This window comes from Schistocerca serialis, chromosome 9 (assembly GCF_023864345.2).
Source record: "Schistocerca serialis cubense isolate TAMUIC-IGC-003099 chromosome 9, iqSchSeri2.2, whole genome shotgun sequence".
NCBI lineage: Eukaryota > Metazoa > Arthropoda > Insecta > Orthoptera > Acrididae > Schistocerca > Schistocerca serialis.
Window position 1 is genome coordinate 469053623 of NC_064646.1, and position 16293 is coordinate 469069915.

The 16293-nt window shown below is 41.2% G+C and overlaps 1 protein-coding gene across 1 annotated transcript in view; it reads right to left on the bottom strand.

Moving 5' to 3' along the window:
- Positions 1-320: 320 nt before the first annotated feature.
- The window catches only part of LOC126418901 (max-binding protein MNT-like), a 91057-nt gene continuing 75084 nt past the window's right edge, over positions 321-16293 (bottom strand). The window contains exons 6-8 of the mRNA XM_050085918.1: positions 11082-11246; positions 8241-8512; positions 321-4172 (exon numbers count right to left, since the gene is read on the bottom strand). Of these exons, the coding sequence (XP_049941875.1) occupies positions 4020-4172; positions 8241-8512; positions 11082-11246 (590 nt within the window). The 3' untranslated portion in view covers positions 321-4019. The remainder of the gene's footprint in view (positions 4173-8240; positions 8513-11081; positions 11247-16293) is intronic.

The window sequence follows — 16293 nt, forward strand, 5'->3', positions numbered from 1 at the left end:
ATACCAACAAGATTGCTTTTGTTGTTTCATTTAGCCCCACTGAGAGTTTCATTTGCATCCTGTGCTGCAAGCCTATCAAAGTGACTACATTTTCCGTGCAAATAAGACAGAACAGGTACATGGGGTATTGGAAATATGATGTCTTATTTTCACAAATATAATTTTATAATTTTTATAATAAAAGATCTTGGAAACATGACTGGAAATACTGGTTAGGTAATTGGAATGATTTATGTAATACTGGTAACAAATGCATTAAAGGCCAAAAATTATTATTATTATTTTTTTTTTTTTTTTTTTTTTTTTTTTTGTTATTCACTTTATTGCAGCATTAAAACAACACCATCTTTTTTCAGTTCTTCTATTTACACGTAAATACACATAACAGCTGATCAACAAAAACTGATATTCTCTCTATTTACAGAAAACATACATAGGCAATATGCCTTTCTACATACTTTAAATATGTTCTATGAGATACTGCCTCTCACACAATATTTATTACTCATTTCAGTCACATGCAGTATTGTAATTAACACAAAGCACCACCAGTCAAGTTTAATAACCATGGAAGAAGGAAATAGTTTATAATCTGTGATCATGTTCCTGCTTACATACTATAATGTTAATCTGTCATACTATCAGTTCACAAATACTGAAACTTCATCAGCTCATTTATGTTAACAAGCCGAATAGTGAAATCTAACAGAATACGCTTACTCTGTACATAAAAGTCAAAACATTAAACATTCACCCTGTTCAGTAATTGTGCAATTTTTCTTCAGGCACTATAACTTCTACCCACTGCCAAAAATCAACAATTCAATCATAAGTAGCCAGTGTAAACACTGTACCATCTTTCCATTTTTCCAAATGAGGCTACAGTTTTATTTGCTTCACTCCTCTCAGCATAACACCAATTAACTCTTTACTAATGTTTCACAAAATTAAACATCATTCATTGGAGTTTCCTGGAACCATACAGCCAGAAAATAATGGCAGTGATAAAAAGTGGCAGTATATCTTACTTTAAAACAAGTATCTGATATTTTATGTTTTGGAGACATTTGCGAACCACAGAAATCAACACATCAACTAAAACGAACCAAGACTGCAGATAATATTATGAGGTTGAAGCAGTGGATGCTTAGTAGGGTAGAGAAGCACCAAACTCTTTCCCACAAAGTCTATCCAAACAGTTACAACAAAAAATTTAAACATTTCATGGAATGTACATTTGTTTTCCAGTGATCTAATTTTGATGCTTCCTAAATTACCATACAACAGTTAAGATGAGACAGCCAACAAGCTAATTTGGACCAGACAAATGGGTACTTCTCTCTCTTCCATGTAAACAATATGCTGCTAACTGTAACAATATATACTATACAAACAATAAATTTCAGCCACCGGAATGTATTTAAAGAGCATATCGCACTCATGGAACACGTGCTTCTCATCTTAGAAATAGCATGCAGCCTACAAAACTATTTAAAAATATTAGATATATACTAAACATCAATTTTTGGATCATCAATCAATAAGACACTAGACAGATGATTGCAACATCAAGAATATGTTGATCTTCACTTAGAACTCTTACGAGGGTCACTAGTTTTGTACCTCAACAACAAACATTTTTCAGTACATTAATATTGCTTCATTACATCAGTAACACATTTATTCTCAAAAATGCTCAGGGCATAATTCGGGAACTTTATATTTCATAGTCACTTTCCACATATTTAAGTTTCAGTGTTAAGTCCAACACACCCAAATGAAACAATAAATAACAACAACACAAGCACCACACAAATGTGACATTGCAAACAATACCTGCTCAAATTCTGTCTTCTGCAGTACAAAAGGAAATTTAATAAATACATGACAAAATTTTAAACCACATGTTTAATAGCAAATCTTCATAATTAATTTTTTGGCAGTAAACATTAATTAATAAAAATGATACATAACTGCAATGATTATACAGCTCAATCTGATGAAATAGATTCATAGTGACATGGAAAGATAGCTTACATTTTGTAATACGGCAAGTACTTTTTTACAAAATAAATCATATACTTGTCAAATGGCTACTAATACTTTTTTTAATGAGACTGTCCTATGATAAATGCACATTCAAATTAAATTAATGTCACGCCAAAAAAACTTTGTACTTACCAGTGTGATAATCGGTTTACAATATTCATGCTAAATATATACACATATCTGCTATCTTATTAGCATTTGAATGGGCACATACTTGTCAACTTCCTCACATGATTGCAAATCTGATAAAGGTGAGGGAGTAGTGTGGTTGTCACTTATCATTTCTAGAAGTTCTTTTCCTCCATATGTTCTGTGACTGTTTTACAGATAAGATACATTCAGAGTATAAGATTCAACCAAATTTAGCTTTCAGTGTAGACACATGTGTAGCTACACATAACTGTTCATAGATCTGGGCTCCAATCTTACTCTACGAAGCAGCTGACAATGTTTCAAATGCCATGTGCCACATGGAAATGTCACATGACAAATTTGTAAACTACAATCACCCATACATAAACAACAGAGAAACACATTTTAGTTTTTCTCTTGCTTGCATGAATAATCAATAACTAGTAGCAGCTGTGGTCATGATTTTCTGTTGTTATGAACTGACAGTAATCCAATGAAAAATAAAAGGCAACAGTTGATCCAGAGTTGTTGCATGACTAATTTAATATCCCAGAACATTTTTCTTTTAAATAGATCCTCTACAGACATTGAAACTGAATTGTCTGACAGCTTAAAATAAATCAGGAACATACCAAAGTCTTGCTAACTTCAACTTGGGACAAACGTTCTGTGAAGTTCTACATAATTACGACATATAACAACATCCTAAGTGAAAGTATTTCTATATTCTCAAATGCAAGAACTACAAATATTTTTTCTCAAATAAAAAACACAGACATTACTCCTAACATGACAACTGCTGCATAAAAGAAAACCATCCAATCAAAATGGCAGCAAATACAAATCTCTCCAACAAAGGGGAATACTTTGATGTTAACTACAGAACAAGTGTTTCAAAACAAATGACAATGAAAATGTTACCCTACACAAGTGTACAGAGGTCAGCTTATTATGTCAAGAGACACAGTGGTTCTAAGTGATCAACAATCACGAGCATGAATGCTTACTACAACAATCTTTAATGCCCCGACACCTTGCATAACCATTTATAACGCTCACAAGCAATCTGACAGTTCTCAGTCAACCGTGCTCCAGTTCTTTCAGCTCTTTCTGAGCCAAAATTGTCTTAACAGAATGAACACAAAAACTGTGCAAAAGTTGTGCCACTGTTCATTGTGTATACTTAACTCCTTGCAAACATTCAGCACTGTTTAATTTTCTTCCTCGGTGCTAATGACGTTTCTCATGATATGATTGCATACTGAAGATTGTAGAAGCCCTGTTCCAGCACACACACTATATTTGGACGCACATGCGTGCCCGTGGCCCCACCCCCCCCAACACGTGGGCGCGCGCGTACACACACACACACGCACGCACGCACGCACGCACGCACTCACACACACACACACACACACACACACACACACACACACACACACACACGTATATTCATTATGTCCAGCACCTGTAGCCAGAATGGCCCACCTCCTTATAGTTTCTCAAAGCAGTAACCATCATTTCTGTGAAGAGTCACATCATTAACATGGGCACACTCAGTCTCACTTCTCTGTAACCTCCAATGTTACCCCACTCAAATCAACATCTGCTTCTTATGGCCACATGCAACAAGACTTGGGAAGATTCCACTACAGCACAAAGCTCCCTGCATAAAGTCCACCACCCTCTTCCAACACACAAAATACGAGTCTCTGCAGGGAACCAAAGTTTTGTATAGTATATCTGCACTGCAATCCCCATGCCTCTGGTAGACTTCCTCCTTAGATTGGATGTAATGTGAAGTAGCCACCAGTGTGTTGCATCGCGGCCAGTGGAGCTCACGAAGTTGTATGAGGGGGCGGCAGAGCACTCGCCTGGGACGGTGAGCTCACCACGACCACTGGCTTCACGAGTGCAGCAGCCGACAGGTACTGCGCATTAACGAGAGGCATAGGACCCACTGACTTCAACAAGGGAGCAGTCGTCATAACCTACAAATGAAAAGGCAAAATGACGTTAAGAAACTAATAGAATCTACAATAACAGGAAGAGCAATAACTCAATTGTGAAAACAGGAAAGGGAAACGTGTTGCAAAGCAACTAATGAACGTAAATGTGGACAAAGAATTTTAATAAATTCCAAAGAAAAATGTCTTTGTTGTGTATTGATACATTTTAGGGGTATAGTACATCTGAGGTACAAAGAATTAAGTCTTAAAGAGCTTGATATCTACGTCTGTAAAACGTAATACTTTTGTCTGCAAGGAGGGTGACTTTTTTCCCCAATTCAGTTTCAAATAGATCCTGCAGACTCTCAGTAAGTAACTCAATTAGATTGTAATTTAAAATCTAATTTCCAAAACACAATAATTGGAAAAAATAAGAGAAATTCAGTCTTTTTTGTGTGCAAACAATGCTATGTGGGAAAAAGTCTCTAAGCGCATATTGCTGTTCATTTCAAAAACACCACCATGTTAACTAAACTAGGACATCCTTTTGCAGCTGTTACAGTTTTTAATGTTGAAGGAAGGGTTTCCATTATGTTATGACACAAAGAAGGTAAAATTTGTCTTCATTCTTTATGAAGAGATGCTGTTGAACTTTTGGAACAATTTATCTGGCACACAATCTACTCTCTTCATCATTCCAAAGATATACAACACAGATGTCAGATCGGGGTGTGAAGGAAATCTCCCCCACTTTCCCTTTAAGCACAAAAAAATCAAATATCCTTGGCGGGAAAGAGCATTCAGTCAGATACATAAAAAAGAAACTACTGTCGATGTGTGGAAAATATACTAATGTGCATGCATTCATTAAAAAAGTAATAGTCCAATTTTCTGCATCTTTGCCCAACAAGAGAAAGTGCTTCGTTAGCGAATGCGAATGTGAAAATTAGCAAATGCGAATGTGAAATAATCTGGGTTAAGTTAAGTATCAACAGTGGGTCAGATATGATAGTCGGATGCTTCTATAGACCACCTGCATCAGCAACCGTAGTAGTTGAGCGCCTCAGAGAGAACCTGCAGAACGTCGTGAAGAAGTTTCGTGATCATACTATTGTAATAGGGGGAGACTTCAATCTACCAGGTATAGAATGGGATAGTCACACAATCAGAACTGGAGCCAGGGACAGAGACTCTTGTGACATTATCCTGACTGCCTTGTCCGAGAATTACTTCGAGCAGATAGTTAGAGAACCAACTCGTGAAGCTAACGTTTTAGACCTCATAGCAACAAATAGACCGGAACTTTTCAACTCCGTGAATGTAGAAGAGGGTATCAGTGATCATAAGTCAGTGGTTGCATCAATGACTACAAGTGTAATAAGAAATGCCAAGAAAGGAAGGAAAATATATTTGCTTAACAAGAGTGATAGGGCACAAATCGCAGAATATCTGAGTGACCACCATCAAACGTTCATTTCTGAGGAAGAGGATGTGGAACAAAAATGGAAAAAATTCAGAAACATCGTCCAGTACGCCTTAGATAAGTTCGTACCGACTAAGGTCCAAAGCGAGGGGAAAGATCCACCGTGGTATAACAATCATGTACGAAAGGTACTACGGAAACAAAGAAAGCTTCATCATAGGTTTAAGAGTAGTCGAATCATAGCTGATAAGGAAAAGCTGAACGAAGCGAAAAAGAGCGTAAAGAGAGCAATGAGAGAAGCATTCAACGAATTCGAACATAAAACATTGGCAAACAATCTAAACAAGAACCCTTAAAAGTTTTGGTCATATGTAAAATCGGTAAGCAGATCTAAATCCCCTATTCAGTCACTCGTTGACCACGATGGCACCGAAACAGAGGACGACCGAAGAAAGGCAGAAATACTGAATTCAGTGTTCCGAAACTGTTTCACTGCGGAAAATCGTAACACGGTCCCTGACTTCAGCCGTCGCACGGACGCCAAAATGGAAAATACTGAAATAAACGATATCGGAATTGAAAAACAACTGCTATCACTTAGTAGCGGAAAAGCATCCGGACCAGACGAGATACCCTTAAGATTCTACAGTGATTATGCTAAAGAACTTGCCCCCTTTCTATCAGCAATTTATCGTAGATCGCTGGAAGAACGTAAAGTACCTAGCGACTGGAAGAAAGCGCAGGTCGTTCCCATTTTCAAGAAGGGTCATAAATCAGATGCGAATAATTATAGGCCTATTTCGCTTACGTCAATCTGTTGTAGAATAATGGAACATGTTTTGTGTTCTCGTATTATGACGTTCTTAGATAATACAAATCTCCTTCATCATAACCAACATGGATTCCGCAAACAGAGATCATGTGAAACTCAGCTCGCCCTATTTGCCCAAGAAATTCACAGTGCCGTAGACACTGGCGAGCAGATTGATGCCGTATTCCTGGACTTCAGTAAGGCATTTGATACGGTTCCGCACTCACGTTTAGTGAAAAAAATACGAGCTTACGGAATATCGGACCAGGTTTGTGATTGTATTCAGGATTTCCTAGAAGAAAGAACACAACATGTCATTCTTAACGGTTCAAAATCTGCAGATGTAGAGGTAATTTCGGGAGTACCGCAGGGAAGCGTGATAGGACCTTTATTGTTTACAATATACATAAATGACTTAGTTGACAACATCGGTAGCTCCGTGAGGCTATTTGCAGATGACACGGTTGTCTACAAGAAAGTAGCAACATCAGAAGACTCGTACGTACTCCAGGAGGACCTGCAGAGGATTAATGCATGGTGCGACAGCTGGCAGCTTTCCCTAAACGTAGATAAATGTAATATAATGCGCATACATAGGGGCAGAAATCCATTCCAGTACGATTATGCCATAGGTGGTAAATCATTGGAAGCGGTAACGACCGTAAAATACTTAGGAGTTACTATCCGGAGCGATCTGAAGTGGAATGATCACATAAAACAAATAGTGGGAAAAGCACGCGCCAGGTTGAGATTCATAGGAAGAATTCTAAGAAAATGTGACTCATCGACGAAAGAAGTAGCTTACAAAACGCTTGTTCGTCCGATTCTTGAGTATTGCTCATCAGTATGGGACCCTTACCAGGTTGGATTAATAGAAGAGATAGACATGATCCAGCGAAAAGCAGCGCGATTCGTCATGGGGACATTTAGTCAGCGCGAGAGCGTTACGGAGATGCTGAACAAGCTCCAGTGGCGGACACTTCAAGAAAGGCGTTACGCAATACGGAGAGGTTTATTATCGAAATTACGAGAGAGCACATTCTGGGAAAAGATGGGCAACATATTACTACCGCCCACATATATCTCGCGTAATGATCACAACGAAAAGATCCGAGAAATTAGAGCAAATACGGAGACTTACAAGCAGTCGTTCTTCCCACGCACAATTCGTGAATGGAACAGGGAAGGGGGGATCAGATAGTGGTACAATAAGTACCCTCCGCCACACACCGTAAGGTGGCTCGCGGAGTATAGATGTAGATGTAGATGTAGATGTTTCTAATCACCTCAAAAATTACGAGACACTGAACCTCATATCCCCTTGAACATTTTCCTTCCACACTACCACACACGTCCTATTGCAACTGCATTCCTTTTGGTATTGGTTAAAAAGCTTTGTGCTCAAAGCTCAACCATAAAAAGCCAACCACCATCACATCACCATCTTCAGCAAATTATGTTGTATGCTCAACACTTCTTTGCTGAACTCCAAATATGATCACCAGGTTATCACCAGAGTGGCCCATCATGTACCACGACATCACTCCAAAAAAATTTTCACTGTCCCACAAATTAAAGAATGCTTTGAATGTACCACTGTAACTTGTTTTAGACTGATACAGATGTGACCTGTTTAAACGCAAATCCGATATCCTCACTGACCCATTCTGACAGAAATATGTCAACAACACACACACTCTACTCACATTTATGTACCCCAAATCTGCAGATCAAGTTCTGATAGAGGGTGTTCAGAAGGGTGTCCAGAGATTTATTATCACACCGTGTACACCAAAGTCAAATCAGATCATCCACACGATGGAAAAAGATTAATGGGCAACAATGAAACGTTTTGTGAAATGTACATTTCACATACCTTCCCAGCCGCACCAATCGGCTGTGGAGTTGCAAGTATGTGGGCTACTTGCTGCGATCCCTGAGACACTACAGTGACAGGCGTGACGAGTGGCGTCAGCCCCGTGTGCGCAGGGTGGCTGCCGAGAGGGGCCACCACGTGGGTGATGCCTGCAGGCACCGACTTGGTCGCCAGCGTGACACCGGCATGATGGTGCGTAGTGTGCTGCGTGGCTGCGGCAGCGTGTTGCACTGGGTGATGGGGACCCAGCACACCATTTGGTAAGCTGATGCCTATGCAATAAAGTAAATAAAGCATAAGGCAAATTTACAAGGCTCATACATACTTCTTATTTAATTAAATGTAATACAATAAAAAGGCAAAACAATTTTGAACAAAGAAATGAGAACAAATGAAGGGGCGCACGCACTATCACAAGAACCAAGAACGTTCGGATTTCCCCCCCCCCCCACCCCACCTCTCTCTCTCTCTCTTCTCACACACACACACACAATCAATCAATCCTCAGGTGAAGGAACCACAGATATTAGAAAATATGGCATATACTCCAGTATTTATTTAATTCATTGGGTCTTGAGAATCAGGACTCTTAAAATTTTAGAGATAAAACCTATGGCTCAAAGTTACTTTTAAACTGGTGTTAATATAAACCTGTTTCACTCTGCCACCTCTCACCTGTTTCTACTCCATTGTGTTCCACTTACATTCTATACACATCTTCCACTCAGTGTCTGGCCTCTGTTTATAATTTCATACTGTTTTAAGTTCCCCCCTCCTCCTCTCCTCTTTTCCATCCCCCACTCCCCCCTCCTCTCCTCTTTTCTATTAACTGTTTCCATTGTTTCCTTCCAGTATATATTACGCCAACTAAATTTCAAATGTTGGAAATGTTGTGGTTCATTAGTACACTTGGATCACTGGTTGTGTGGTATAGTCAATGCCCGCACCGTAGTGCCTGCAGCTGCGTGGCTGTGGTCTTTACGTCATACAGCCAACGGCCGGCACACCCCGCTTTTGCACAGCTCTGCACAGCTGTACAGCTCAGGCGCGGGCCTCACACACTGCCTCCGCACTGTCAAGGCAACCTCGGCCGGCGTCCTCCCGAGAGATAGTTACATGAGGCCACACTGCCAATCATAACAAGATTCGATAAGCACTCGAGTATGGCGGGCATATTGCTCTGCCACTCGCCCTATATAGCCGCCAACACTGCCACGCCTGTCAGCCTCATGTTGGGCTACCTACGTGCTACTTTGACATTGCACCCTGGAACAACTCTACACTACCACTGTTTACTATACCGGACTTAGACTATCTGCAGTCCAGATGCTGCTCATGATCAAGCACCATGTTGTGTTGTTATTGTGGAACTGTTGGCAATAAACAGAATTTTGGAACTCACACCAATCGTTATTTGTTGTTTCTCCAATTACAGATACAACAGGTTGTATCTGGTATCTCTCTTGATACTGGATTCAGAGCAGTTTTTCACCATCCCTCCATCTGAAACTACTCCTGATCACACTCTTTGTCCTGAATGAGATACAGTTTTAAATGTTCTAAAAGTTAGAACTTTATTCTAAAGTTCTAAACAAAAGTTAGAATTTGAACATCACTTATTTACAATGTACCTGCCAGCCCAAATGTCATTGTTATCACTTCAGTAATTGTCAGATGTGAAATCTGTTCCACATAATGCATATTATTTAGTAACAGCAAGTAATAATTTCAGTTTTGTTTTCTCAGTGGGAAACAAGATTTTTCCAGTTTAGTTCCATACCACAAAGCAGAATTAATGAAATGGATAAAGAAAAACTGTGAAGTAATACCTGTTAGTTTTGGGCAGCCTCCTCTTTTTTCAGTGTTACTTCTCCTTACAATAACATCAATTTATTTTTGCACTTCTGGTATTCCCTGACTATTCATACCCTACCCCTATGTTACCAGCACATGTTCTCTGATTTCCTGTCTGTTCTCTTCAAAAAGCTAATTACGAAAACATACTCTCGGACTCACATCGTCTAGCTCTCAACATCATCTCCTTTCTTACTTTTTCTAATTAGCCTTCACAAAAAGAAACATATCTTTGCTGAAGTTTAAATTCTTCCAAATTCTTGGTATAGTAATTATTTTCTATACATCCATTTGTTTGTTCTGGTAACCACAGCCATCTCACCGACTTTAAAGTGATTTGAACTTCCATTTTGTGGTAATTTTTGTATTTTATTATTGCTAATTAATATGACAAAATTATGTTACAAGCAGTATTATGTTCATGATTACGAAGTCTTTCGCGACAGAGTCCTTGCATAAAAAGTTCTCGGTTTACTTGCCACGTCAAATTTGGATAAAATCCCAAGCTTTCGATGACTACCCCGGCATCTTCGTCAGGGGTAAAACTGACTGTCGCGGACCGGTGAGGCCGCCGGTTTCACCGTGACGTCATCCAGCCAAAGCCATCCACTACTTATAAAAGCGGAAGCCTCACTGGTCTGCGACAGTCAGTTTTACCCCGACGAAGATGACGGAGGTAGTCATCAAAAGCTTGGGATTTTATCCAAATTTGACAGGGCAAGTAAACCGAGAACTTTTTATGCAGTATTATGTTCATGTTGGACTACGTTAAAAAAAAATAACATGGTGTTTGTAAAATTTCATCAGAGGAAATGTACTTGGGGCTACATGTCTGACAAAAGGAAAACTTTGTAACTACCACATCAGTCATTAACTATCATCTACTCCACGCAAAATCACATTCAACATTAATAAAAGCAATATCATCTTCATTTGAAAGTAACAACTCATTCCAGTAATTCCTGAAGTTAGAATCCTGTGTCTTACCTCCAGTAATTGTGGCCAGTGGTGGGTGCTTGCGAGTGCCGTTGGCTGGCAGTAGGTTCAGTTCTGCACCTCCAGGCAAGGCCACCATCTTGTTAGTGAGGTGTAACGTCGGCAGTGAGATCGCCGCACTAGTAGGGGACTCACGCAGCCGCTCCGTACTGACACCTAAATTGAGAAAAGTCTCTCAGTGTACAAACCATTAAGATGCCCAGAGAAGATGGTGTTCCAACAAAAGTGTTTAAAGCTGGAAAACAATAGAAATGAAGCTTACATAATTATTTACAGAATGTATCTTTAAATAAAAACTAGTAAAGTTAACAAGGGTGTCACAAAACTAGTTGAGGAGCTTGTAATTTGGGCAGCTGATGACAACTGGGTGGTCAGCTCAAGGAATAAAAAAGTAAGTAAAAAAGGCACGAGCACTTTTAATAAACTGAATAGAGTTTTCAAAATTGAGCTAATGGTGTGTCTGGAATAGGAAGTTTACAATAAATATATATTACCAATCTTGGCTCGTAGCAGTAAGACACGAATTTTTAATGCAAGAACCATTCAAAACCAGATGGTGTAATGGGTAGGTATACAACATACGAAAAGACAGATTATTAATTATCGTAAAGAAAACCAGTTAACTTGCAGACAGACGCAACTAAAAGACATATAACTCTGGCCAGAATGCAACTGTCTTGCTGGATGCAAGCGACAGTCTGGAGGGGCTGGGGAAGGGAAAAGGATAGTAGTGTGTGAGTGGGGAGAGAGACGAACACCTGATGGAGTGTGCAGGTACTAGAATGCCAATACGTGCAGCGTCAGAAAGTTGTGGGGAAGGGGAAGTGGAGAAAAAAGGAGCAAAAAAGGGAGATGAGTGGGGAAAGACAGGTGTATTGGCAGAGGGTAGCAAATAACCAGGGTGTAAGGTGAGAATGGGGAGGAGATGACGGGACGGAGGGGATGGAAACTGTTAAGTGGAGGGTGTGGGGACAGTAGTTACAGTAGGCTGAGGCTGGGATAATTATGGGAGCAGAGAATGTGTTGTACGGATAACTCCCACCTGTGCCATTCAGAGAAGCTGGTGGTGGAGAGAAGGATCCAGATGGCTCGGGTAGTGAAGCACCCATTGAAATCAAGTGTGTTATGTTCAGCTGCATGTTGTGCCACAAGGTCTACTTTGCTCTTGGCCACAGTTCGGGTGTGGCCGTTCATCCTGGTGAACAGCTGGTTCGTAGTCGTACCAATATAAAGAGCTGTGCAATGATTGCAGCAGAGCTGGTAAATGACACGGCTGGTTTCACTGGTGGCCCAGCTTCTGATGGGACAGGACAATCCTGTGACAGGACTGGAACAGAAAGTGCTGGATGGGTGGATTGACCAGGTTTTGCACCTGGCTCTTCCACAGGGATATGATTGTTGTGGCACAGGCTTGGAATTGGGAGTGGTATAGGGATGGACCAGGATGTTGTGGAGATTTGACTGAATGTCACTTTAGGAGGGGTGGGAAGTATCTCAGGTAGGATGTCCTTCATTTCACAGCATGATGTTAGGTAATCAAAGCCCTGGCGAAAGATGTGGTTCAGTTGTTTCAGTCCCATGTGGTATTGAGAATTGAAGGGGACACTCCTTTGTGGCCGGTTCTTGTGGAGGGGTGGATTGGGGGTGTGAGGGGGAAATAGCATGAGAGATCTGTCTTTGCACTCCCTACCAACTCTCCATCAGCGAAAACATTCCCGTACACTGTTGTTCACCTTTCCACCAAAACCATCAGCTCCACAGAAATTTCAGTTCTATCCAAAGGCATTACCTTTATCCCCACATCCAATTTAAGCATGCGGACTTGACAAAGACCAACTCTCATTCTGCCAATCCCTACAATCAAAGCACTTCTTTGTCACTAATCCCTCCAACAAAAACCACCCTAATTCTGAGACTGCATCCAACCTCTTCCAGGTCATACCACCATACAACCATGACCCCCCCCCCCCCCTCCCCCACATGCCCACACCTCCAACTTAGCCTCACCATCCCTCCCCAAATCCCTTCCTCGAACACCAACCTTTCAATGTCAAAACAAATTCTGACCTAATCATCCTACCTGCAGACAAAGGTTCCACCACTGTTGTTATGGATCACAGTAACTACATGGCAGAAGGATTCTGCCAATTATCTGACTACTCCATATATAAACTCTGCCAGAGTGATTCCATCCCAAAAGTTCAGCAGGACCTCCAATTCCTGCTTAAAGCCCTAGGCCCTTCCCACAACATCTCCTCTGAATCCATTTCTCTCATCACCCTTATAGCACCCCACACACACCAACCTTCTACATGCTCCCCAAAATCCACAAACCCAACAATCTTGGACACCCCATTGTGGCTGGTTACTGTTCAATCACTGAAAGATTTCAGCCCTCATTGACCAACACCTCCAACCAATTGCCTGAATCTAGCCTCCCACATCAAAGAAACCTACCACTTCCTGCACCGTCTCTCCACCATCCCCACCCCTTTACCTCCTGGATCCCTACTCATCACAGTTGACACCACCTCCCTAATCACAAACATCCCTACCCACTATCTCATTCCTCATACATCTTAATAACTTTATTCTAACCCAAAACTACTTCTCCTTTGAAGGGAAGGTATATAAACAAATCTGCAGAACAGTCATTGGCACATGCATGGCACCCTCCTATGCCAACCTGTTTATGGGCCATCTAGAGGAGATCACATAGCCTCTCAAACCACTAAACCCCTAGAGGGGTTCAGATTCACTGATGATATCATCATGATCTGGACTCAGGGCCAAAACACCCTATCTTCGTCCCTTCATAACCTCATTGCCTTCTCTCCCATTTGTTTCACGTGGTCCTCCTCAACCCAACATGCCACCTTCCTAGCTATTGATCTCCTCCTCTTTGATGGCTCCATCTGCATCTCTGTCCATATTAAACTCAACAACCACTAACAGCCACCACCGCCAACAACCACCACCTGAATTTTGACAGCTGTCATCCCCTTCACACCAAAACATCCCTCCCGTACAGCCTGGAAAACCAGGGATGGGGTATCTGCAATGACAAAAACTCTCTTGCTCAGTGTGCTGAATTTCGCACCAAGCCCTTCAGAGACAGGCAAAAACAGATCTCTCATGCCATTTCCCCTCACACCCCCAATCCTCTCCCTCTCCAAGAACTGGCTGCAAAGGAGTGGCTCAGTACCACACAGGACTGGAATAACTGAACCACACCTTTCGCCAGGGCTTTGATTACCTATCATCATGCCACGAAATGAGGGAAATTCTAACCGAGATACTTCCCACCCCTCCTGAAGTGATGTTCCATCGCCCACCCAACCTCCACAACATCCTAATCCATCCCTATGCCACTCCCAATCCCAAACCCTTGCCCTTGCCACAAGGATCACATCCCTGTGGAAGAGCCAGGTGCAAAACCTACACAATCCACCTACCCAGCATTTCCTATTCCAGTCCTGTCACTGGTTGATCCTAGGCCAGGTTATCTGTGAAAACAGCCATGCCATTTACCAGCTCTGCTGCAATCACTGCACAGCTCTTTATATTGCTATGCCTACCAACAAGCTGTCCATCAGGATGAACAGAGATCACCAAACTGTGTCCAAGAGCAAAGCAGACCACCTTGAGGCACAACAAGCAGCTGAACATAACACACTTGATTTCAGTGGGTGCTTCGCTACCTAAACCATCTGGATCCTTCCCTCCATCACCAGCTGCTCTGAACTGCACACACATTCTCCACTCTCATAATCATCCCAGCCTCGACCTACTGTAACTACTGTCCCCACACCCTCCACCTAGTTTCCACCCCGTCCATCTTGTCATCTCCTCCCAATTCTCAGCTCCCACCTTGTTTTATTTGCCACCCTCTGCCAATGTAATGCATTCAGCCATCTTTCCCCACTCCTCCCCTTTTTTGCTCCTTTTTTCTCCACCTCCCTTCCCCACAACTTTCTGACACTGGCCCTGTTGGCATTCTAGTCTCTGCACGCTCTACCAGACAGCGTTCATCTCTCTCCCCACCCACACACACACTACTATCCTTTCCCCATCCCCGCCCCCTTCACCTGCTGCTTGCATCCAATATGATAGTTGCATTCCAGCCTCCTCAGATGCTGCAGTTGGTGGTAATGCGTCCATGAGGTATGCTTGCCTGTGTGTATTAACAGTGTGTGTGTGTGTGTGTGTGTGTGTGTGTGTGTGTGTGTGTGTGTGTGTTTGTTTTACTGAGGAAAGCTGTGGCCGAGTTTTATGTAAGTGTCTTTTAATAGTGCTTGTCTGCAACTTAATACTCCCAGCTAGGTTGGATACGCCCACATAAGGCACGCGATCTCCACACGATGTGCTTACTTCATCGATTTCTTAGCCACTGGTGCCCCCAATACTTATCTTCTCACATTAAACACCTATCATCATTCCACAACCGCAATACCAGATCGGATACGTCTAGCATCTTGGCTGTACCTTTACATAACACAAAATCTTTCTCCGTGTCATTCTCCATCTCAGCCATACGACTATGGAACGCGCTCCCCTGTGATCTGCGTCTTATCCAAAACCACTCAACATTCAAGAGGGAACTTAAGACTTACATATTAGGGACGGTATAGCCACCATTGTTGTGCCCCCCCCCCCTCCCCCTCATCTTTTTTCTTTCTCCTCTCCATCATAGCTTCGAATTTTACCATTCTATTTCTCTTCCTCTAACCTATCTACCTCTTCTATATCTCTTTCACCCCATTCCATCATCTTATGTCTCTGCTTGATGAGAATAACTCACAAGCTGCAAGAATATAACGAGAAAATTCCCAACTAGCAATAGGACTGACACTCATATAAGAAAAATATGTTTACTTTCATATACATAGTCATTATTATTATTATTATTATTATTATTATTATTATTATTCTTGATTGTTATAATTATTTTTTGATTGTTATAATTATCATTGTACTACTTTTATAATCTCTATTTTTTTCTTTAACATTAATACTGTATAACATGTTATATGTCCTAATTTTCTGTAGACACTGAAATTTGTTGAATCTGAGTATGCCTGGTTAGGTGTAAGAGAGAGCCTGAAGGCCCTAATCTTGCCAGGTAAAATAAATGCATAAATAAATAAAAATAAATAAATAATGCATTTTCTTTATGGTAAGTAGCAATCTGTCTTTTCCTACA